The 25,863-nt window shown below is 55.0% G+C and overlaps 1 protein-coding gene across 1 annotated transcript; it reads right to left on the bottom strand.

Annotated features, from left to right (window-relative positions):
• Window positions 1-776: 776 nt before the first annotated feature.
• On the bottom strand, window positions 777-25,863 carry LOC141727722 (nephrin-like; the record flags this gene model as incomplete). Its single annotated transcript, XM_074534008.1, has 20 exons — window positions 25,817-25,863; window positions 24,378-24,420; window positions 24,113-24,304; window positions 23,260-23,376; window positions 22,006-22,134; window positions 21,531-21,612; window positions 20,648-20,751; window positions 19,260-19,378; window positions 18,123-18,291; window positions 16,817-16,974; window positions 15,729-15,855; window positions 14,211-14,335; window positions 13,948-14,125; window positions 13,034-13,166; window positions 12,437-12,609; window positions 11,066-11,203; window positions 9,192-9,332; window positions 6,503-6,624; window positions 3,736-3,910; window positions 777-942 (listed from the first exon to the last, which is right to left on the bottom strand). Coding segments are annotated over exons 1-20 (2,612 nt in total), but the record flags the coding sequence as incomplete, so codon positions are not given.

Raw genomic sequence — 25,863 nt, 5'->3', positions numbered from 1 at the left:
TTAATGGTTTGTACTGGGAGGGACTGGGAAGGTTTAAAATGGGATTTGGGGGTTACTGGTTTATACTGGGAGGGACTGGGAGGGTGTAAGAAGGGAGTGGGATGAACTGGGAGGGACCGGGAGAGGTTAAAAGGGGATTTGGGGTTACTGGTTTATACTGGGAGGGACTGGGACGAGACTGAGAGACTGGGAGGGACTGGGAGGGGATTGGGAGGTTACTGGTTTATACTGGGAGGGACTGGGAGGTCCTAGAGTAGCTCTGGGGGGATTATGGGGGGATATTTCCAGTCCCTCCCAGTTTGTCCCAGTTCATCCCAGTATCCCCCAGTCCCTCCCAGTTTAACCCAGTCCCTCCCAGTAACCCCTAACCTTAAACCAGTAACGAGAAACCCTGAACCAGTATAAAGCAGTAACCCCAAATCCCTTCCCAGTCTCTCCCAGTTCCATCCCAGTCCCTCCCAGTCCCTCCCAGTATATCCCAGTCCCTCCCAATCCCATCCCAGTCCCTCCCAGTATATCCCAGTATATCCCAGTTCCATCCCAGTCCCTCCCAGTATATCCCAGTCCCTCCCAATCCCATCCCAGTCCCTCCCAGTATATCCCTTTCCATCCCAGTCCCTCCCAGTCCATCCCAGTTCCATCCCAGTCAATCCCAGTCCCTCCCAGTACAACCCAGTCCCTCCCAATCCCATCCCAGTCCCTCCCAGTATATCCCAGTTCCTCCCAATCCCATCCCAGTCCCTCCCAGTATAACCCAGTCCATCCCAGTTGCTCACCCGGGCTCCCCAGCTCTCAGGCTCCGCCCATTGCTCTCCCAGTTTAGCTCCACCCCCGGCACGCCCCGGGCCCGGCACCGCAGCGTCGCTGACTCCGCCCCCTCGGGCACCAGCACCACCCCCGGCCCCGCCCCCTCGTCAGGCTCCGCCTCCATCTCGGGACCATCTATAAAAGGAAAAGGGGGTGGGGTCAACAGGAGAGCGCCTCCTATTGGCTGAATCACCATAAGGGTGACCCCTATTGGATGCCCTCATTATGGCCACGCCCTCAATTGGCCCCTCCCCTTTCTCTCTTTAACCCTGCCCCATTTGGCTCCTCCCCCTCCCATTTAACCCTTTCTTGGCTCCTTTAAACCCCTCCCACTCCCCATTTAACCCCTCCCACATTAACCCCACCTGCTTTAGCTCCTCCACACCTTTTAGCCCCACCCACAGCCCGATTTAGCCCCGCCCCCTTTTACATCCAACAAGAATCCCCGAGTCCACATTTAACCCCTCCCACTCCCCATTTAGCCCCTCCCACTCCCCATTTAACCCCTCCCACTCCCCATTTAACCCCTCCCACTCCCCATTTAACCCCTCCCCCTCCCATTTAACCCCTCCCACTCCCCATTTAATCCCTCCCACTCCCCATTTAACCCCTCCCACTCCCCATTTAATCCCTCCCACTCCACATTTAACCCCTCCCACTCCCATTTAATCCCTCCCACTCCACATTTAACCCCTCCCACTCCCCATTTAACCCCTCCCACTCCACATTTAACCCCTCCCACTCCACATTTAACCCCTCCCACTCCCCATTTAATCCCTCCCACTCCACATTTAACACCTCCCACTCCACATTTAACCCCTCCCACTCCCCATTTAACCCCTCCCACTCCCCATTTAACCCCTCCCACTCCACATTTAACCCCTCCCACTCCACATTTAACCCCTCCTACTCCCCATTTAAACCACTCCCACACACATTTAACCCCTCCCACTCCACATTTAATCCCTCCCACTCCCCATTTAACCCCTCCCACTCCCCATTTAACCCCTCCCACTCCACATTTAACCCCTCCCACTCCCCATTTAACCCCTCCCACTCCCCATTTAATCCCTCCCACTCCACATTTAACCCCTCCCACTCCCCATTTAACCCCTCCCACTCCCTATTTAACCCCACCCACTCCACATTTAACCCTTCCCACTCCCCATTTAATAACCCCTCCCACTCCCCATTTAACCCCTCCCACTCCCCATTTAACCCCTCCCACTCCACATTTAACCCTTCCCACTCCACATTTAACCCCTCCCACTCCACATTTAACCCCTCCCACTCCCCATTTAACTCCTCCATTAACCCCACCCGCTTTAGCTCCTCCCACACCTTTTAGCCCCACCCACAGCCCAGTTTAGCCCCACCCCCTTTTACATCCAACAAGAATTCCCGAGTCCACATTTAACCCCTCCCACTCCCCGTTAACCCCTCCCACTCTCCATTTAACCCCTCCCACTCCACATTTAACCCCTCCCACTCCCCATTTAACCCCTCCCACTCCCCATTTAACCCCTCCCACTCCATATTCAACCCCTCCCACTCCCCATTTAGCCCCTCCCACTCCACATTTAATCCCTCCCACTCCCCATTTAACCCCTCCCACTCCACATTTAACCCCTCCCACACCCCCTTGGCCCCGCCCCCAGCCCATTTAGCCCCGCCCCCAGTCTCACATCTGACGAGCAGCCGGACGATGGCGCGGGCGGGGGGCGGGACCCCCGAGTCCACATTTAACCCCTCCCACTCCCCCTTTAACCCCTCCCATTCCGCATTTAACCCCTCCCACTCCACATTTAGCCCCTCCCACTCCCCATTTAAACCACTCCCACTCCCCATTTAACCCCTCCCCCATTAACCCCACCTGCTTTAGCTCCTCCCACATCTTTTAGCCCCACCCACAGCCCGGTTTAGCCCCGCCCCCTTTTACATCCAACAAGAATCCCCGAGTCCACATTTAACCCCTCCCACTCCCCATTTAGCCCCTCCCACTCCACATTTAACCCCTCCCACTCTGCATTTAATCCCTCCCACTCCGCATTTAACCCCTCCCACTCCGCATTTAACCCCTCCCACTCCATATTTAACCCCTCCCATTCCCCATTTAACCCCTCCCACTCCACATTTAACCCCTCCCATTCCCCATTTAACCCCTCCCACTCCCCATTTAACCCCTCCCACTCCCCATTTAGCCCCTCCCACTCCACATTTAGCCCCTCCCACTCCCCATTTAACCCCTCCCCCTCCCCATTTAACCCCTCCCACTCCCCATTTAACCCCTCCCACTCCACATTTAACCCCTCCCACTCCCCATTTAACCCCTCCCACTCCCCATTTAACCCCTCCCCCTCCCCATTTAACCCCTCCCACTCCACATTTAACCCCTCCCACTCTCCATTTAACCCCTCCCACTCCCCATTTAACCCCTCCCACTCCCCATTTAACCCCTCCCACTCCCCATTTAACCCCTCCCACTCCATATTTAACCCCTCCCACTCCCCATTTAGCCCCTCCCACTCCCCATTTAACCCCTCCCACTCCCCATTTAACCCCATCACTCCTCATTTAACCCCTCCCACTCCCCTTTAACTCCTCCCACTCCACATTTAACCCTTCCCACTCCCCATTTAACCCCTCCCACTCCCCATTTAACCCCATCACTCCTCATTTAACCCCTCCCACTCCCCTTTAACTCCTCCCACTCCACATTTAGCCCCTCCCACTCCCCATTTAACCCCTCCCATTCCCCATTTAACCCCTCCCACACCCCTTTGGTCCCGCCCCCAGCCCCTCTAGCCCCGCCCCCAGCCCCTCTAGCCCCGCCTCCAGCCCCTTTACCCCCGCCCCCAGCCCCTTTAACCCCGCCCCCAGCCCCTCTAGCCCCGCCCCCAGCCCCTCTAGCCCCGCCCCCGGTCTCACATCTGACGAGCAGCCGGACGATGGCGCGGGCCGGGGGCGGGACCCCCGAGTCCACCCGGCACTCGTAGGGACCCCCCAGGTCCCTCCGCGCCCCCGAGACCCTCAGGGCCCCCCCGGGACCCCCCGGCAGCGGCTCCAGCCCCGGGGGGAGAGCCAGGGGGGACCCCGAGTCACCCTGGGGGGGCAAAAACGGGGCTGGAATTGAGGCAAAACGGCCCAAAAGCAGCCCCGGAAAGAGATAAAAAATGGCCAAAAATAGGCAAGAAATAGGCAAAAAAAGCAGCAGTAAAATAGCCCCAAAAAAGCCCAAAAGCAGCACCAAAGTAACCCCAAAATAGCCCCAAAACCAGCACCAAAGTAACCCCAAAATAGACCCAAAACCAGCACCAAAGTAACCCCAAAATAGCCCCAAAACCAGCACCAAAATAGCCCCAAAATAACCCCAAAACCAGCACCAAAATAGCCCCAAAATAGCCCCAAAACCAGCACCAAACCAACCCCAAAATAGACCCAAAACACGCCAAAACCAGCACCAAACAAACCCCAAAATAGACCCAAAACACCCCAAAACCAGCACCAAAATAGCCCCAAAAAACCCCAAAATTAGGCCCCAAAACAGCTCTGAAATATCCGCCCAAAAACCCCCTTTGAAGCCCCCCAAATCCCCTCAGGACCCCCCAAAATCCTCCCCAGGACCCCCCAAAATCCCTCCCAAATCCCCTCAGGACCCCCCAAATCCTCCCCAGGATCCCCCAAAATCCCCCCAGGACCCCCCAAAATCCCCTCAGGACCCCCCAACCCCCCCCAAATCCCCTCAGGACCCCCCAAATCCCCCCCAAAATCCCCCCAGGACCCCCCAAATCCCCTCAGGACCCCTCAAACCCCCTCAGGACCCCCCCAAATCCCCCTCGGAGCCCCCTCCTCACCAGCCGTGCCCATGTGACGCTGCCCGGGGGGAGGGGGCTGCCCGGAACCCCCCAAATCCTCCCCAGGACCCCCCAAAATCCCCCCAAATCCCCCTCAGGATCCCCCAAATCCCGGCCAGGACCCCCCAAATCCTCCCCAAATCCCTTCAGGACCCCCCAAAGTCCTCCTCAGGACCCCCAAAATTCCCCCAGGACCCCCCAAATCCCCTCAGGACCCCCCAAATCCCCTCAGGACCCCCCAAATCCCCCTCGGAGCCCCCTCCTCACCAGCCGTGCCCACGTGACGCTGCCCGGGGGGAGGGGGCTGCCCTGAACCCCCCAAATCCTCCCCAGGACCCCCCAAAATCCCCCCAAATCCCCCTCAGGATCCCCCAAATCCCCTCAGGACCCTTCAAACCCCCCCAAATCCCCTCAGGACCCCCCCAAATCCCCCCCAAATCCTCCCCAGGACCCCCCCAAAATCCCCCCAAATCCCCCTCAGGATCCCCCAAATCCCCTCAGGACCCCCCAAATCCCCCCCAAATCCCCCTCAGGATCCCCTAAATCCTGGCCAGGACCCCCTAAATCCTCCCCAAATCCCCTCAGGACCCCCCAAATCCTCCCCAAATCCCTTCAGGACCCCCCAAATCCTCCCCAAATCCCCTCAGGACCCCCCAAATCCTCCCCAAATCCCCTCAGGACCCCCCAAATCCTCCCCAAATCCCTTCAGGACCCCCCAAATCCTCCCCAAATCCCTTCAGGACCCCCCAAATCCCCTCAGGACCCCCCAAATCCCCCTCAAAACCCCCTCAGGACCCCTCAAATCCTCCCCAGGACCCCCCAAATCCCCCCGGAGCCCCCTCCTCACCAGCCGTGCCCACGTGACGCTGCCTGGGGGGAGGGGGCTGCCCTGAACCCCCCAAATCCCCTCAGGACCCCCCAAATCCCCACCAAAATCCTCCCCAGGACCCCCCAAATCCCACCAGGACCCCCCAAAACCCCTCAGGACCCCCCATATCCCTCCCAAATCCCACCAGGACCCCCCAAAATCCTCCCCAGGACCCCCCAAATCCCCCCCGGAGCCCCCTCCTCACCAGCCGTGCCCACATGACGCTGCCCAGGGGGAGGGGGCTGCCCTGAACCCCCCAAATCCCCGCCCAAATCCCCCTCAGGACCCCCCAAACCCCCCTCAAAACCCCCTCAGGACCCCCCAAATCCCCCCAAATCCCCTCAGGACCCCCCAAATCCCCTCAGGACCCCCCAAATCCCCCCCAAAATCCTCCCCAGGACCCCCCAAATCCCTTCAGGACCCCCCAAATCCCCCTCAGGACCCCCCAAATCCCCCCCAAAATCCTCCCCAGGACCCCCCAAATCCCCTCAGGACCCCCCAAATCCCCCTCGGAGCCCCCTCCTCACCAGCCGTGCCCACGTGATGCTGCCCGGGGGGAGGGGGCTGCCCTGAACCCCCCAAATCCTCCCCAGGACCCCCCAAAATCCCCCCAAATCCCCCTCAGGACCCCCCAAACCCCCCTCAGGACCCCCCCAAATCCCCTCAGGACCCCCCCAAATCCCCCTGGGAGCCCCCTCCTCACCAGCCGTGCCCACGTGACGCTGCCCGGGGGGAGGGGGCTGCCCTGAACCCCCCAAATCCTCCCCAGGACCCCCCAAACCCTCCCCAAATCCCCTCAGGACCCCCCAAATCCTCCTCAGGACCCTTCAAACCCCCCCCAAATCACCTCAGGACCCTTCAAACCCCCCCCAAAATCGTCCCCAGGACCCCCCAAATCCCCCCAGGACCCCCCAAAATCCTCCCAAATCCTCCTCAGGACCCCCCCAAATCCCCCTGGGAGCCCCCTCCTCACCAGCCGTGCCCACGTGACGCTGCCCGGGGGGAGGGGGCTGCCCCGGGCCTCGCACAGCAGCTGCCCCTCCCCCCCCTCGTCCACCACCACCGGGTCGGGGGCGCTGACGATGCTGGGGGGCACTGGGGGGGGGGGGGAAATGGGGGGGTCAAGGGGGGGTTTGGGGGGTCCTGAGGGGATTTGGGGGGGATTTGGGGGGGTCCTGAGGGGATTTGGGGGGGTCCTGAAGGGATTTGGGGGGGATTTGGAGGGGTCCTGAGGGGATTTGGGGGGGTCCTGAAGGGATTTGGGGGGTCCTGGGGGGTCCTGGGGAGGATTTGGGGGGTCCTGGGGAGGATTTTGGGGGGGATTTTGGGGGTCCTGAGGGGATTTGGGGGGTTCTGAGGGGTTTGGGGGGGATTTGGGGGGATTTTGGGGGGTCCTGAGGGGATTTGGGGGGTCCTGAAGGGATCTGGGGGAGATTTCGGGGAGTCCTGAAGGGATTTGGGGGTCCTGGGAAGGATTTGGGGGGGGATTTGGGGGGGTCCTGAGGGGATTTGGGGGGTCCTGAAGAGATCTGGGGGAGACTTGGGGGGGTCCTGAGGGGATTTGGGGAAAATTTCAGGGGTCCTGAGGGGGATTTGGTGAGGATTTGGGGGGTCCTGAGGGGATTTGGGGGGTCCTGGGAAGGATTTGGGGGGAATTTTGGGGGGTCCTGAGGGGATTTGGGGGGAATTTTGGGGTCCTGGTGGATCCTGGGGGGATTTTGGGGAATTTTGGGGGGTCCTGAGGGGATTTGGGGGGAATTTTGGGGTCCTGGTGGATCCTGGGGGGATTTCAGGGAATTTTGGGGGGTCCTGAGGGGATTTGGAGGGTCCTGGGTGAATTTGGGGGTGATTTTGGGGTATTTTAAGGGGTGATTTTGGGATTGTTGTTGGGGTGAATTTGGAGTTGATTTTTGGGGTGATTTTTTGGGTTCATTCCGGGTGAATTTCGGGATAATTTTGGGTTCGTTCCAGGTGAATTTTGGGTTCATTTTTAGGTAATTTCAGGTCCATTCACGTGAATTTTCCGTTCATTCCGGGGTGATTTTGGGATTGTTTTTGGGGTGAATTTAAAGTTGATTTTGGGGTGATTTTTTGGGTTCATTCCGGGTGAATTTTGGGTTCGTTCCAGGTGAATTTTGGATTAATTTTTATGTAATTTCAGGTCCATCCGCGTGAATTTTCTGTTCATTTCGGGGTGATTTTGGGATTGTTTTTGGGGTGAATTTAAAGCTGATTTCGGGGTGATTTTTTGGGTTCATTCTGGGTGAATTTCGGGATAAATTTGGGTCCGTTCCAGGTGAATTTTTCTGTTCATTTTTAGGTAATTTCAGGTCCATCCGCGTCAATTTTCCATTCATTCCGGGGTGATTTTGGGATTGTTTTTGGGGTGAATTTAAAGTTGATTTTCGGGTGATTTTTTGGGTTCATTCCGGGTGAATTTCGGGGTAATTTTTTGGGATCATTTTGGGTTCGTTCCAGGTGAATTTTGGGTTCATTTTAAGGTAATTTCAGGTCCATCCACGTGAATTTTCCGTTCATTCCAGGGTGATTTTGGGATTGTTTTTGGGGTGAATTTAAAGTTGATTTTGGGGTGATTTTTTGGGTTCATTCCGGGTGAATTTCGGGATAATTTTGGGTTCGTTCCAGGTGAATTTTGGGTTCATTTCTGGGTAATTTCAGGTCCATCCGCGTCAATTTTCTGTTCATTCCGGGGTGATTTTGGGATTGTTGTTGGGGTGAATTTGGAGTTGATTTTTGGGGTGATTTTTTGGGTTCATTCCGGGTGAATTTCGGGTTCGTTCCCAGTGAATTTTGGGTTCATTTTTAGGTAATTTCAGGTCCATCCACGTGAATTTTCTGTTCATTTCGGAGTAATTTTGGGATTGTTTTTGGGGTGAATTTAAAGTTGATTTCGGGGAGATTTTTTGGGTTCATTCCGGGTGAATTTCGGGGTAATTTTTGGGATCATTTTGGGTTCGTTCCCGGTGAATTTTGGGTTCATTTCTGGGTAATTTCAGGTCATTTCACGTGAATTTTCTGTTCATTCCGGGGTGATTTTGGGATTGTTTTTGGGGTGAATTTGGAGTTGATTTTTGGGGTGATTTTTTGCGTTCATTCTGGGTGAATTTCGGGGTAATTTTTGGGATCATTTTGGGTTCATTCCCAGTGAATTTTGGGTTCATTTCTGGGTAATTTCAGGTCCATCTGCGTCAATTTTCCGTTCATTTCGGGGTGATTTTGGGATTGTTGTTGGGGTGAATTTGGAGTTGATTTTTGGGGTGATTTTTTGGGTTCATTCTGGCTGAATTTCGGGGTAATTCTGGGTTCGTTCCAGGTGAATTTCGGGTTTCATTTTTAGGTAATTTCAGGTCCATCCGCGTGAATTTTCTGTTCATTCCGGGGTAATTTTGGGATTGTTTTTGGGGTGAATTTAAAGCTGATTTCGGGGTGATTTTTTGGGTTCATTCCGGGTGAATTTCGGGATAATTTTGGGGTTCGTTCCAGATGAATTTTGGGTTCATTTTTAGGTAATTTCAGGTCATTTCACGTGAATTTTCCGTTCATTCCGGGGTGATTTTGGGGTTCATTCCGGGCGAATTTGGAAGGGGATTTTGGAGCCAATTTTGGGGTGAATTCGGGGTTGTTTTCGGGGCGCCCCGTACCCTGCACCAGCAGCGTGACGTCAGCGCCGGCCCCGCCCTCGGCGTTGACGCACCACACCCGGTAGGCGGCGCTGTCGCCGCGCGTGACGTTGGCGATGACGAGAGCGCCCCCCGGCGACAACCGGAAGCGCGGGGAGCCCTCTGGGGGCGGGGCCAACAAAGGGGGGCGGGGTTAGAGAGAGGCCACGCCCACTGGGAGACACTGAGGTGCTTCTAGTGACCCCTCAGGGGGCGGGGTTTTGGGAGAGGCCACGCCCACTGGGAGACACTGAGGTGCTCCTAGTGACCCCTCAGGGGCGGGGTTAATAAAAGGGGCGGGGCTTTGGGATAGGCCACGCCCACTGGGAGACACTGAGGTGCTCCTAGTAACCCCTCAGGGGGCAGAGTTAATAGAAGGGGCGGGGTTAGAGAGGCCACGCCCACTGGGAGACACTGAGGTGCTCCTAGTAACCCCTCAGGGGGCGGGGTTAATAAAAGGGGCGGGGTTTTGGGAGGCCACGCCCACTGGGAGACACTGAGGTGCTCCTAGTGACCCCTCAGGGGGCGGGGTTAATAAAAGGGGCGGGGTTAGAGAGGGGCCACGCCCACTGGGAGACACTGAGGTGCTCCTAGTAACCCCTCAAAGGGCGGAGTTTAAAAAGGGGCGGGGTTAGGGAGAGGCCACGCCCATTGGGAGACACTGAGGTGCTCCTAGTAACCCCTCAGGGGGCGGAGTTAATAAAAGGGGCGGGGTTTTGGGAGAGGCCACGCCCACCCCGAGAGACATTGGAGCGTTCCCAGTGCTCCCAGTGCCCTCCCAGTGCTCCCAGTAACCCCTCAGGGCCCTCCCAGTCCCTCCCAGTATATCCCAGTATAAACCAGTACCGGGGTTGATGCCTCTCCCAGTTTAAACCAGTATAAACCATTATAAACCAGTCCTTCCCAGTATATCCCAGTCTATCCCAGTCTATCCCAGTACTGGGGTTGATGCCCCTCCCAGTATAAACCAGTATATCCCAGTCCATCCCAGTATAAACCAGTCTATCCCAGTACCGGGGTTGATGCCCCTCCCAGTATAAACCAGTATATCCCAGTATAAACCAGTATATCCCAGTATAAATCAGTATATCCCAGTATACCCCAGTATAAACCAGTCCATCCCAGTACCGGGGTTGATGCCCCTCCCAGTCTCTCCCAGTCTCTCCCAGTATAAACCAGTATATCCCAGTATAAACCAGTATCTCCCAGTATGTCCCAGTACTGGGGTTGATGCCCCTCCCAGTCTCTCCAAGTCTCTCCCAGTATAAACCAGTACATCCCAGTACCAGGGTTGATGCCCCTCCCGGTCCATCCCAGTATGTCCCAGTATAAACCAGTATATCCCAGTACCGGGGTTGATGCCCCTCCCACTCCATCCCAGTACAAACCAGTATATCCCAGTCTCTCCCAGTATAAACCAGTATACACCAGTATATCCCAGTATACCTGGGTTGATGCCCCTCCCAGTACAAACCAGTATGTGCCAGTACAAACCAGTATATCCCAGTATATCCCAGTACACCTGGGTTGATGCCCCTCCCAGTCCATCCCAGTATGTCCCAGTATGTCCCAGTATATCCCAGTATGTCCCAGTATACCTGGGTTGATGCCCCTCCCAGTCCATCCCAGTCCGTCCCAGTCTCTCCCAGTATGTCCCAGTATATCCCAGTACGTCCCAGTATACCTGGGCTGATGCCCCTCCCACTCCATCCCAGTATATCCCAGTACATCCCAGTATACCTGGGTTGATGCCCCTCCCAGTCCATCCCAGTCTCTCCCAGTCCATCCCAGTCCATCCCAGTCCATCCCAGTATGTCCCAGTACAAACCAGTATATCCCAGTACATCCCAGTATACCTGGGTTGATGCCCCGCCCCGCGGTGCTCCAGGCGCAGCCCTCGGGGGGGGGATGGGCTCGCACCGACAGCCCCAGCACGGCCTCGGAACCTTCCGGAACCACCACGGGGGAGGGGCCCGCGCTCACCACGGGGGCGTCTGAACCGGCACAGACCAGCACAGACCAGTACACACCAGTACAGACCAGTACAGACCAGTACACACCAGTACAGACCAGTACAGACCAGTACAGAGCAGTACAAACCAGCACAAACCAGTACAGACCAGTACACACCAGCACAGACCAGTACACACCAGTACAGACCAGTACAGACCAGTATAAACCAGTAACCCTTTATCACCCTCCCAGTACATCCCAGTACAAACCAGTAACCCTTTATCACCCTCCCAGTCCATCCCAGTATAAACCAGTAACCCTTTATCACCCTCCCAGTCCCTCCCAGTACATCCCAGTATAAACCAGCAACCCTTTATAACCCTCCCAGTACATCCCAGTATAAACCAGTAACCCTTTATCACCCTCCCAGTCTCTCCCAGTATATCCCAGCATATCCCAGTTCCCCTTTTTAACCCCTCCCAGTCCCTCCCAGTACAAACCAGTATGTCCCAATCACCTCCCAGTATAAACCAGTAACCCTTTATCACCCTCCCAGTCCCTCCCAGTATATCCCAGTATAAACCAGTAACCCTTTATCACCCTCCCAGTACATCCCAGTATAAACCAGTAAGCCTTTATAACCCTCCCAATCCCTCCCAGTCCATCCCAGTACATCCCAGTAACCCTTTATAACCCTCCCAGTACATCCCAGTATAAACCAGTAACCCTTTATCACCCTCCCAGTCCCTCCCAGTACATCCCAGTATAAACCAGCAACCCTTTATAACCCTCCCAGTACATCCCAGTATAAACCAGTAACCCTTTATCACCCTCCCTGTCTCTCCCAGTATATCCCAGCATATCCCAGTTCCCCTTTTTAACCCCTCCCAGTCCCTCCCAGTACAAACCAGTATGTCCCAATCCCCTCCCAGTATAAACCAGTAACCCTTTATAACCTTCCCAGTCCATCCCAGTACATCCCAGTATAAACCAGTAACCCTTTATAACCCTCCCAGTCCCTCCCAGTACATCCCAGTATAAACCAGTAACCCTTTATAACCCTCCCAGTCCATCCCAGTACATCCCAGTAACCCTTTATAACCCTCCCAGTATAAACCAGTAACCCTTTATAACTCTCCCAGTCCCTCCCAGTATATCCCAGTATAAACCAGTAACCCTTTATCACCCTCCCAGTCCCTCCCAGTCCCTCCCAGTATATCCCAGTATAAACCAATTGCCACCAGTTCCCTCCCTGTCCCCTCCCGGGCTCTCACGGCGCATGCGCAGGACGTGGGCGGAGCTTACGGCCACGCCCAGCCGCGCGCTCCAGGCCCGGCACGTGATTGGCTGATCGTGGAGCTCGAGCGCCCCCTGCAGGAGCAGCCGTGACCCCGCCGTGACCCCGCCATGGGGGGCGGGGCTGGGGGGGAGGGGCAGCCCCGGGTCCCTGCGGGGAACTGGGAGTTACTGGTTTATACTGGGATATACTGGGAAGGGTTAAACGGGGGAACTGGGGTTACTGGTTTATACTGGGATATACTGGGAGGGGTTAAACAGGGGAACTGGGGTTACTGGTTTATACTGGGATATACTGGGAGGGACTGGGAGGGGATTGGGGAGGACTGGGAGTTACTGGGATATACTGGGAGGGACTGGGAAGGGCTAAACAGGGGAACTGGGAGTTACTGGTTCATACTGGGATATACTGGGAGGGACTGGGAAGGGTTAAATAGGGGAACTGGGGTTACTGGTTTATACTGGTTTATACTGGTTTATACTGGGATGGATAGAGAGGGGTTAAATAGGAGAACTGGGGTTACTGGGAGGTCACTACTCTATACTGGTTTATACTGGTTTCTACTGGTGCTCACGGGGCGTGGCCGGGCCGGATCCAGGTGAGCTCTGGGGCCGGGTGGGCGGGGCCAGCGCGGCACGTGACCGTGAGGGCGTGGCCTGGGCGGGGCTCCCGCGGGGACACCGAGATGGAAACGGACTGGGCTGGAACTGGGACAAACTGGGTTATACTGGGACAGACTGGGTTACACTGGGACAGACTGGGTTATACTGGGAGAGACTGGGACAGACTGGGTTATACTGGGACAAGCTGGGTTATACTGGGAGAGACTGGGACGGACTGGGTTATACTGGGACAAGCTGGGTTATACTGGGACAAGCTGGGTTATACTGGGATGGACTGGGAGGGATCCAAACCAGTGCCTCCCAGTCCAAACCAGTAACTCCCAGTCTGTCCCAGTTCCTCCCAATCCCCCCAGTCCTCTCCCAGTCCACCCAACTCCCTCCCAGTATAACCCAGTATAAACCAGTTCCCTCCTAGTCCCCTCCCAGTCCCTCCCAGTCCATCCCAATTCTTTCCCAGTCCCCCCCATTCCCCTCCCAGTCCCTCCCAGTATAACCCAGTCCCCTCCCAGTGTCCTCCCAGTATAACCCAATCCCCTCCCAGTATGCACCAGTAAAACCCAATCCCCTCCCAGTCCCTCTCAGTCCCCCCCATTCCCCTCCCAGTCCCTCCCAGTATAAGCCAGTCTCTCCCAGTTCCCTCCCAGTCCATCCCAGTCCCTCCCAGTCGGTACCAGTATATCCCAGTCCCTCCCAGTCCATCCCAATGCCCTCCCAGTATAACCCAATCCCCTCCCAGTCACTCCCAGTATAACCCAATCCCCTCCCAGTATACACCAGTATAACCCAATCCCCTCCCAGTCCCTCCCAGTCTCTCCCAGTCCCTCCCAGTCTCTCCCAGTCCCTCCCACTATCCCCGGTCTCTCACAGAGGACGCGCATGCGCACGGGGGCGCTGCGGGTGGGTGGCGCCCCCTGGCGGACGGGCGCGGCCTCGCACCGGAAGTTGGCGCCGTTGTCGCTCGGCGCGAGGGTCACGTGCAGCGCGCGGGAGGTCACGTGGCCGGAGCGGCTTTGGGGCGGGGCTTCCGAGAGGGGGCGGCCGTCCTGAGGGAGGGGGCGGGGCGAATTTTGGGGACATCTTTGGGGTATTTTTGGGGCATTTTTTGGGTTATTTTGGGGCAGTTCTCACCTTGGTCCAGGTGAGTTTGGGGGCCGGGTGCCCCCCCCGCGCGTGGCACAGCAGCCGCAGCCCCTCCCCCACCCGGAAGGTGGCGTTGGGGGGCGGGGCCTCGACCCAGAGATCCTGGGGCGGGTCTGGGGGCGGGGCCAGACAGGGATACGCCCACTTTAGAGGGACACGCCCCTTCTCAAAGGGACACGCCTCTTCTTAAAGGGACATGCCTCTTCTCAAAGGGACATGCGCCTTTTTAAAGAGACACTTCCCCAGTCCCTCCCAGTTCATCCCAGTCCCTCCCAGTATAACCCAGTTCTATCCCAGTCCATCCCAATCCCCTCCCTGACCATCCCAGACTCCTCCCAGTATAAACCAGTAACCTTCCAGTCCCTCCCAATTTGTCCCAATCCCTCCCAGTATAACTCAGTCCCTCCCAGTATAACCCAGTTCCATCCCAGTCCCCTCCCAATCGCTCCCAGTATATCCCAGCCCCATTCCCAGTATATCCCAGTATAACCAGTATAACCCATTCCCAGTTCCTCCCAGTATAACCAGCATAACCGCTATATCCCAGTATAACCCATCCCCAGTATAACCAGTATAACCAGTATAACCAGTATAACCCATCCCCAGTATATCCCAGTATAACCAGTATAACCCATCCCCAGTATAACCAGTAAAACCAGTATAACCCATTCCCAGTCCCTCCCAGTATAACCAGCATATCCCAGTATAACCCATTCCCATTATATCCCAGTATAATCAGTATAACCCATTCCCAGTATAACCAGTATAACCAGTATAACCCATCCCCAGTATAGGCAGTATAACCAGTATAACCCATCCCCAGTATAACCAGTATAACCCATCCCCAGTATATCCCGGTATAACCAGTATAACTCATCCCCAGTATATCCCAGTATAACCAGCATATCCCAGTATAACCAGTATACTGGAGATGGGTCATAACCAGTATACTGGTTATAACCAGCATAACCAGTATAACCCACCCTCAGTATAACCAGTCCAACCACTATAACCCATTCCCAGTATAACCAGTATAACCCATTTCCCAGTCCCTCCCAGTATGACCAGTATATCCCAGTACTCCCAATATCACTCACGGCTCACGCTGACCGTCACGCTCACACTCTTGGTCCCCACCCCGGGGGTCCATTCCCAGTATAACCAGTATAACCAGTAAAACCCATTCCCAGTATAACCCATTCCCAGTCCCTCCCAGTATAACCAGTATAAGCAGCATATCCCAGTATAACCCATTCCCAGTATATCCCAGTATAATTAGTATACCCCATTCCCAGTATAACCAGTATAACCAATATAACCCATCCCAGGTATAAGCAGTATAATCAGTATAACCCATTCCCAGTATATCCCAGTATAACCAGTATAACCCATCCCCAGTATAAGCAGTATAACCAGTATAACCCATCCCCAGTATATCCCAGTATAAACACTATAACCCATTCCCAGTCCCTCCCAGTATATCCCAGTACTCCCAGTACCACTCACGGCTCACGCTGACCGTCACGCTCACACTCTTGGTCCCCACCCCGGGGGTCTCGGCCTCGCACACCAGGGCGGCCCCGTGGTCCTGGCCCCGCCCCCGCAGCGTCACGTTGGAATAGGCCCCGCCCCCCTGAGCGAGAGGTCACTCGGGGTCACTCAGGGGTCACTCAGGGTCACTCCCAGTTTGTCCCAGTTTGTCCCAGTTTGTCCCAGTATAACCCAGTCCCTCCCAATCTTCTCCCAGTCCCTTCCAGTATAAACCAGTAACCCCAGATCATGTTTTAGCCCCCATCCCAATCCCTCCCTGTTCGATCCCAGTTCCCTCCCAGTACAAACCAGTAACCCCAAACTCCCTCCCAGTTCCCTCCCAGTCCCTCCCAATCCCCTCCCAGTATATCCCAGTATATCCCAGCATAACCCAGTCCCCCCAGTACATCCCAGTCCCCTCCCAGTCCATCCCAGTATACCCCAGTCCCCCATAATCTGCTCCCAGTATATCCCAGTCCCTCCCAGTATATCCCAGTATAACCCAGTCCATCACTGGTGTGTGTCCCTCGCTGTGGGCACTCAGCCGGCTCCCCCCAGTATATCCCAGTATAACCCAGTATATCCCAGTATATCCCAGTATATCCCAATCCCCTCCCAGTCCCTCCCAGTATATCCCAGTATAAACCAGTATATCCCAATCCCTCCCAATCCCCTCCCCGTCCCTCCCAGTATATCCCAGTATAAACCAGTATAACCCAGTCCCTCACCAGTGTGTGTCCCTCGCTGTGGGCGCTCAGCCGCGCCCCCCCCAGTATATCCCAGTATATCCCAGTCCCCCCAATCCCCTCCCCGTCCCTCCCAATCCCCTCCCCGTCCCTCCCAGTATATCCCAGTATAAACCAGTATAAACCAGTATGTCTCTCACCGGTGTCGGTCCCTCGCTGCTGGGGCTCAGCCGAGCCCCCCCCAGTATATCCCAGTCCCCCCAATCCCCTCCCAGTATATCCCAGTCCGTCCCAGTCCCTCCCAATCCCCTCCCCGTCCCTCCCAGTATATCCCAGTATAAACCAGTATATCCCAGTATAAACCAGTATATCTCTCACCGGTGTCGGTCCCTCGCTGCTGGGGCTCAGCCGCGCCCTCCCCAGCCACCAGCGCAGCCGTACTGGGGGGTTACTGGGAGCACTGGTGCAGCTCAGCTCCGCCTCCCCCCCCTCGGGCACCGCCCCCGAGCCCAGCACCGCCAGCTCCGAGGGGCCGTCTGCCAGTACGGACCAGTACAAACCAGTAAGCACCAGTACAAACCAGTATAAACTACTACAAATCAATACGGACCAGTATGTACCAGTATGGACCAGTATATGTTATTACAAATCAGTATGGACCACAAGAAACCATTATAAACCATTATGGACCAGAATGGGTTATGATGGGCTGACCAGTATAAACCAGTATGGACCAGTACAGCCCAGTATAAACCATTATAGACCAGTAAAAATTATTATAAACCAGTATGGACCAGTATAAACCAATATAAAGCAGTATGGACCAGAATGGGTTATGATGGGCTGACCAGTATAAACCAGTATGGACCAGTACTGACCAGTATAAACCAGTAGAAATCATTATAGACCAGTATAAATTATTTTAAACCGGTACGGACCAGTATAAACCAGTATAAATCAGTATAAAGCTGTATGGACCAGTATGGTTTATGATGGTCTGACCAGTATGGACCAGTATGGACCAGTCTAAACCAGTATGGACCAGTATGGACCAGTATGGACCAGTACGGACTGGTGTGGATTATTATGGGTCAGTATGGTCTGATCAGTATGGACCAGTAAGGACCAATATAAACCAGAATAAACCAGTATAAAATATTATAAACCAGTAGAGACTGGTATAAACCAGTATAAACCATTACAGACCTGTATGGACTGGTATGGATTGGTATAAACCAGTATTGACCAGTATAAACCAGTATAAACCAGTATAAACCACTATGGACTGGTCTGGGTTATTATGGGTCAGTATGATCTGACCAGTATAAACCAGTATGGACCAGTATGGACCAGTATGGGTTATTATGAGTCTGACTGGTCTGACCAGTATAAACCAGTAAAAATCAGTATGGACCAGTATAAACCAGTACAGACCAGTACGGACCGGTATGGGTGGGTATAAACCAGTATGGACCAGTATAAACCAGTACAGACCAGTACGGACCAGTATGGGTGGGTATAAACCAGTATGGACCAATATGGGTTATTATGGGTCAATGTGGTCTGACCAGTACAAACCAGTATAAACCAGTATGGACCAGTATAAACCAAACCAGTCCCTCCCAGTCCCTCCCAGTTTATCCCAGTCCCTCCCAGTTTATCCCAGTCCCTCCCAGTTCCTCACACGCCACTCGCAGCGTGACGCTGGCGCTGGCCCCGCCCCCCGGCAGTGACGTCACGGCGCGGCACCGCAAGATGGCGCCATCGTCCTCGGGGGCGGGGCGGAACACGAGTCGCGACGTGGCCACGCCCTCTTCGTCCTCTGACCACGCCCCCGCCAGGGGCAGCCCGTCCTGAAGGGGCGGGGTTCAGAGAAAGGGGCGGGGCCAGAGAAAGGGGTGGGGTTAAAGAGAGGCCACACCCACAAAAGCCTTTCAGTATCTCCCAGTTTGATCCCAGTGCCCTCCCAGTAACTCCCAGTTTGATCCCAGTAACTCCCAGTAACTCCCAGTTTGATCCCAGTGCCTCCCAGTTTGATCCCAGTGATTCCCAGTAACTCCCAGTTTGATTCCAGTACTCCCAGTTTGATTCCAGTGACTCCCAGTAACTCCCAGCAACTCCCAGTTTGATCCCAGTAACTCCCAGTAACCTCCAGGTGCCTCCCAGTTTGATTCCAGTGACTCCCGGTAACTCCCAGCAACTCCCAGTTTGATCCCAGGGCCTCCCAGTATGGTCCCAGTAACTCCCAGTAACCTCCAGGTGCCTCCCAGTTTGATTCCAGTGACTCCCGGTAACTCCCAGTGCTTCCCAGTTTGATTCCAGTCCCCTCCCAGTTCCCCCCAATCCCCTCCCTGTCCATCCCAGTATGATTCCAGTTCCCTCCCAGTCTCTCCCAGTTTATCCCAGTCCCCTCCAGTTCCCTCCCAGTCCATCCCAGTCTCTCCCAGTTCCCCCCAAACCCCTTCCAGTCCCTCCCAGTATGATCCCAGTTCCCTCCCAGTGTCTCCCAGTATATCCCAGTATGATCCCAGTCCCTCCCAGTCCCCCCCAGTATATCCCAGTATGATCCCAGTGTCTCCCAGTATATCCCAGTATGATCCCAGTCCCTCCCAGTGTCTCCCAGTATATCCCAGTATGATCCCAGTCCCTCCTAGTCCCACCCAGTCCATCCCAGTATATCCCAGTATGATCCCAGTGTCTCCCAGTATATCCCAGTATGATCCCAGTCCCCTCCCAGTCCATCCCAGTATATCCCAGTTCCCCCCAATCCCCTCCCAGTATATCCCAGTCGCTCCCAGTATATCCCAGTATATCCCAGTACCTGGTCCCAGTGCAGGCTGGGCGGGGGCCGCCCCCCCCGGCTCTCACAGCGCAGGCGCAGCTCCTCCCCCGCGCGCGCCAGCGGCGGGAGCCCCGCGATACTGGGAGCACTGGGCGGGACTGGGAGGGGGGCGGGGTAAACTGGGTTATACTGGGAGGGACTGGGATCAAACTGGGAGGGGGGCGGGGTAAACTGGGTTATACTGGGAGCACTGGGAGGGACTGGGAGGGGGGCGGGGTAAACTGGGTTATACTGGGAGGGACTGGGATCAAACTGGGAGGGGTTAAACAGGGGGGTTTGGGGTTACTGGTTTATACTGGGAAGAACTGGGAGGGAATTGGGGTAAACTGGGTTATACTGGGAGGGACTGGGAGGGGGATGGGGTAAACTGGGTTATACTGGGAGGGACTGGGATCAAACTGGGAGCACTGGGAGGTACTGGGAGGGGTTAAACAGGGGGGTTTGGCGTTACTGGTTTATACTGGGAGCACTGGGAGGGACTGGGAGGGGGGCGGGGTAAACTGGGTTATACTGGGAGGGACTGGGAGAGGATTGGGGGGCACTGGTTCATACTGGGAGTGACTGGGATATACTGGTTTATACTGGGAGAGGACTGGGATAGACTGGGAGAGGACTGGGATACACTGGTTTATACTGGGAGGGACTGGGATATACTGGTTTATACTGGGAGGGACTGGGAGGGGTTAAAAAGGGGTTTGGGGTTACTGGTTTATACTGGTTTATACTGGGAGAGGACTGGGAGGGAATTGGGATCAAACTGGGAGGGACTGGGATGTAACTGGTTTATACTGGTTTATACTGGGAGGGACTGGAGCAGCTTTGGGGAGATTTTGGGATATTTGGGGTTAATTTATGATAATTTATGATAATTTATGATAATTTTGGTGGATATTATGGGATGTCCATCACTCACCAGCAATGTCCAGCCTCAGTTTGGGTTAATTTAGGATAATTTATGATAATTTAGGATAATTTGCGTGGATATTATGGGATGTCCATCACTCACCAGCAATGTCCAGCCTCAGTTTGGGTTAATTTAGGATAATTTGGGTTAATTTATGTTAATTTAGGATAATTTTGGTGGATATTATGGGATGTCCGTGCTCACCAGCAATGTCCAGCCTCAGTTTGGGTTATTTTGGGATAATTTAGGATAATTTGGGTGGATATTATGGGATGTCCATCACTCACCAGCAATGTCCAGCCTCAGTTTGGGTTAATTTATGATAATTTATGATAATTTGGGTGGATATTATGGGATGTCCGTCACTCACCAGCAATGTCCAGCCTCAGTGTGGGTTAATTTATGATAATTTATGATAATTTATGATAATTTTGGTGGATATTATGGGATGTCCATCACTCACCAGCAATGTCCAGCCTCATGGCCGCCGTGTCCGGAGCCGGCCCGGCCGCGTTCGAGGCCGAGCAGAGCAGGAGGAGCCCCTGGAGAGCCGGGACGGGAACCAGCCTGGGGACAACAATGGGGATATACTGGTTTGTACTGGTTTGGACTGGGTTGGACTGGTTTGGACTGGTTTGTACTGGTTTGGACTGGTTTGGAGTGGGTTGGACTGGTTTGGACTGGTTTGGAGTGGGTTGGACTGGGTTGGACTGGTTTGTACTGGTTTGGACTGGGATGGACTGGTTTGGACTGGGATGGACTGGTTTGGACTGGTTTGGACTGGGATGGACTGGGTTATACTGGGAGGGGAAATGGGGATACTGGTTTGTACTGGGAGGGAACTGGGAGGGGATTGGGGGGACTGGGATGGACTGGGATATACTGGGGATAATGGGATATACTGGTCTATACTGGTTTATACTGGTCCCTACTGGTTTAGACTGGTTTATACTGCTTTATACTGGTCCATACTGGTTTATACTGGTCTATACTGGTTTATACTGCTTTATACTGACTGGTCCATACTGGTTTATACTGGTCCGTATTTGTCTATATTGGTTTATACTGGTTTATACTGCTCCATACTGGTTTATACTGGTCCATACTAGTCCAGACTGGTCCATACTGGTTTATACTGGCTTATACTGGTCCATACTGGTCCATACTGGTTTATACTGGTCCATACTTGTCTATACTGATTTAGACTGGTTTATACTGGTCCATACTGGTCTATACTGGTCCGTACTTGTCTATACTGATTCATACTGGTCTATACTGGTCCATACTGGTTTATACTGGTCCATACTGGTTTGTACTGGTTTATACTGGTTTATACTGGTCCGTACCTGGCCGTGGCCTCGCCCGAGCTCAGTTTCGGGTGGGATCCCTCGAACACTCGCTGGGAGACGTCGGCCAGGGGCTCCTCCCCTGCGCCAAAACCCCCCAAAAATCAGCAAAAATCAGCCAAAATCACCCCAAAATCAGCACAAAAATCACCCCAAAAATCACCCAAAAAATCAGCTCCAAATACCCCAAATTTGCCCCAAATTTCTTGAAATTTGCCCAAAATCAGCACAAAAATCACCTCAAAAATCACCCAAAAAATCAGCTCCAAATACCCCGAAAACGCCCCAAAATTGCCCCAAATTTCTTGAAATTTGCCAAAAATCAGCACAAAAATCACCCAAAATTGCCACCAAAATTGTCCCAAATTGCCCCAAAATGGCCCAAATGAACTCAAAATCCCCCAAATCGTCCCAAAATTGCCCAAATTTACCCAAAATGCCCCCAAAATCGCCGGAATTTGCCCCAAATCCTCACCCAGGCGCAGCTCCAGGGTGGGGGCGGGGCGCGCGTCGTGGGCGTGGCAGCGAACCCGAACCTCGGCCCCGCCCATCAAAGGAAGCTCCGCCCCCTCCAGCAGCTCCAGCTGGGGCGAACTGGGTGGGACTGGGAGGGACGGGGAGGTTACTGGGTTATACTGGTTTGTACTGGGAGGGACTGGGAGGTTACTGGGTTATACTGGTTTGTACTGGTTTATACTGGGAGGGACTGGGAGGGACAGAGAGGTTACTGGGTTATACTGGTTTGTACTGGGAGGGACTGGGAGGAACTGGGAGGGACAGAGAGGTTACTGGGTTATACTGGTTTGTACTGGGAGGGACTGGGAGGGACTGGGTTATACTGGTTTGTACTGGTTTATACTGGGAGGGACAGAGAGGTTACTGGGTTATACTGGGACAGACTGGGATAAACTGGGAGGGACTGGGAGAGACTGGGAGGGGATTGGGTTATACTGGGATGGACTGGGAGGGAATTGGGACAAACTGGGAGAGACTGGGATGTTAGTGGTTTATTCTGGTTTATACTGGGAGGGAGTGGGAGGGAATGGGAGTGACTGGTTTATACTGGTTTATACTGGTTTATACTGGGAGGGAACTGGGAGGTGACTGGGATGTTACTGGTTTTTACTGGGAGGGACTGCAGCGGTTTTGGGGGATTTTAGGGGGATATTTCCAGTCCCTCCCAGTTTGTCCCAGTTCATCCCAGTATCCCCCAGTCCCTCCCAGTTCCCTCCCAGTCCCTCCCAGTATACCCCAATCCCCTCCCAGTATATCCCAGTCCCTCCCAGTCCCTCCCAGTATAACCCAGCCCCATTCCCAGTATATCCCAGTTTACCCAGCCCCATTCCCAGTATATCCCAGTATAACCCAGTATAACCCAGTCCCATTCCCAGTATATCCCAGTCCCTCCCAGTCTATCCCAGTCCCTCCCAGTCCCTCCCAGTATACCCCAATCCCCTCCCAGTATATCCCAGTCCCTCCCAGCCCCATTCCCAGTATATCCCAGTACCTCCCAGTATATCCCAGGCCCTCCCAGTATATCCCAGGCCCATTCCCAGTCCCTCCCAGTCCCTTCCAGCCCCATTCCCAGTATATCCCAGTCTCTCCCAGTATATCCCAGTATAACCCAGCCCCATTCCCAGTCTCTCCCAGTCCCTCCCAGCCCCATTCCCAGTCCCTCCCAGCCCCATTCCCAGTCTCTCCCAGTCTGTCCCAGTCTGTCCCAGTGTACCCAGCACGCTGAGCTGCGCCGGCAGCGACGCCCGGCTCTCGCTGCCCTCCCCCGCCTGGCAGCTGAACACGTCGTCGTCCTCGAGCGTCACCGGGCGGATCCGCAGGTGCCGCTCGCCTGGACACGCCCACCTCAGGCCACGCCCACCCCAGGCCACACCCACCCCGAGGGCACGCCCACAACGCCGGGGCCACGCCCATTTATTGCCACACCCCTTGAGGCGCACCCCATTTATGACCACGCCCCCTCTTTGCCCCTTTAGCACTGTCCCACCCCTTTAGCCACGCCCCTTTAGCTACACCCCATTTATGACCACGCCCCCTCTTTGCCCCTTTAGCACTGTCCCACCCCTTTAGCCACACCCCTTTAGCCACACCCCATTTATGACCACGCCCCCTCTTTGCCCCTGTAGCCCTGCCCCATTAGTCCCACCCCTTTAGCCACGCCCCTTTAGCCACACCCCATTTATGGCCACACCCATTTACCAATTCCTTAAGCCACGCCCCCTCTATGCCCATTTAGCCCCGCCCCCTTTAGCCCCACCCATTTGTTTCCATTAGCCCCGCCTCCTTTAGCAGTGCCCCATTTCGCCTTTAGCCCCGCCCCCTTTAAGCCCCGCCCCCTTTACAGTTCCCCATTTCCCCTTTAGCCCCGCCCCTTTTACCCCCACCCATTTGTTTCCATTGGCCCCGCCCCCTTTAGCAGTGCTCCATTTCCCCTTTAGCCCCGCCCCCTTTAGCCCCACCCATTAGTTTCCATTGGCCCCGCCCCCTTTAGCAGTGCCCCAATATCCTTTTAGCCCCGCCCCTTTAACCGCTCCCTTTTATGCCCACCCCCTTTAAGCCCCGCCCACCTTTCTCAGGGTCTCCGACCAATCGGTATCGAGGGTGAGCCCGGGTGGGCGTGGCCCCGAGCATGAGCCCCCCCCTCGACCACTGCACGGCCACGCCCACCCGGACCCGGCAGCGAAGCTCCGCCTCCTCACCCAGTGCCACGCTCTGATTGGCCGGCTCTTCCAGGAAGGGCGGGGCCAAGGGGGCGGAGCCTGAGGGGGGAGAGGGAGCCGTGAGTGACCCCTGAGTGACCCCTGAGTGACCCCTGAATGACCTCTGAGTGACCTTTGACCCCGCAGCTCCCGATGGCCGCCAGCGCCAGCACCGCCTGTGGGGGGGTCAAAGGTCAGAGGTCAAATCCAAACGATTTCCCCCCAAAATTCCCAAAATTCTCCCAAAAAATCCCCAAAATTTCACCCAAAATCCCCAAAATTCCCCCCAAAATCCCAGAAATTTCCCCCAAATTTTCCCCAAAATTCTCAACAATTCTCCAAAAATCCTCCCCAAAATTTCCCAAAAATCCCAAAATTTTTCCCCCCAGTCCCCAAAATTTCCCAAAAATCCCCCACAAATTCCCCACAAACCTCCCCCCAAAAATTTCAGGACCCCCCTAAATTCCCCCTCAATTCCCTCGGGACCCCCCAAAACCCACCCAGGACCCCCAAATCCTCCCCAAAATGGCCTCAAATCCCCCCGAAATCATCCCCAAATTCCCCGGAATTCATTGGGGACCCCCCAAAAATTTCCCCAGGACCCCCAAAAATCCCCCCAAAAGTCCTCGGGACCCCCCAAAATCCCCCCAAATTCTTTCAGGACCCCCCAAATCCCCTCAAATCCCCCCCAAAATGGTGTTGGACCCCCCCAAATCCCCCTAAAACCACTCGGGACCCCCCAAATTCACCCCAAAATTCTTTCAGGACCCCCCGAATTCCCCAAATCCCTCCCAAAATGACCTCAAATCCCCCCAAATTTCCTCAGGACCCCCCAAATTCCCCCCAAATTCTTTTAGGATCCCCCAAAAATCTCCCCAAATGTCCTCGGGACCCCCCAAAATCCACCCCAATTCCCCCCAAATTCTTTCAGGACCACCCAAATCCCCTTAAATTCCCCCCAAAATGATGTGGGACCCCCCAAATCCCTCTAAAACCTCTCGGGACCCCCCAAATTCCCCCCAAAGTGCCCTCAAATCCCCCGAAATTGCCCCAAAATCCCCCAAAAACCTCTCGGGACCCCCCAAATTCGCCCCAAATTCTTTCAGGACCCCCCGAATTTCCCCAAATCTCCCCCCCAAATGCCCTCAAATCCCCCCAAATTTCCTCAGGACCCCCCAAATCCCCCGAAATTCTTTCAGGACCCCCCCAAATCCCCTCAAATTCCCCCCAAAATCCCCCTAAAACCTCTCGGGACCCCCCAACCCCCCCCCAAATCCCCCCCAAATCCCCCCAAAATCCCCCAAAATCCTCTCGGGACCCCCCAAATCCCCCCCAAAATGCCCTCAAATCCCCCGAAATTGCCCCAAAATCCCCCTAAAACCTCTCGGGACCCCCCAAATCCCCCCCAAAATGCCCTCAAATCCCCCGAAATTGCCCCAAAATCCCCCAAAATCCTTTCGGGACCCCCCAAATCCCCCCAAAATGCCCTCAAATCCCCCGAAATTGCCCCAAAATCCCCCTAAAACCTCTCGGGACCCCCCAAAAATCCCCCCCAGCCCCTCCCCCACTCACCCAGCCCAGCCCCTCCCCCATCCCCGCTCGCGCCCCGCGGCCTTTGG

Source organism: Zonotrichia albicollis, unplaced genomic scaffold, assembly GCF_047830755.1.
Source record: "Zonotrichia albicollis isolate bZonAlb1 unplaced genomic scaffold, bZonAlb1.hap1 Scaffold_225, whole genome shotgun sequence".
Lineage (NCBI taxonomy): Eukaryota > Metazoa > Chordata > Aves > Passeriformes > Passerellidae > Zonotrichia > Zonotrichia albicollis.
The sequence above is the reverse complement of the archived record's forward strand: the minus strand, read 5'-3'. Positions and strand labels throughout refer to the sequence as shown.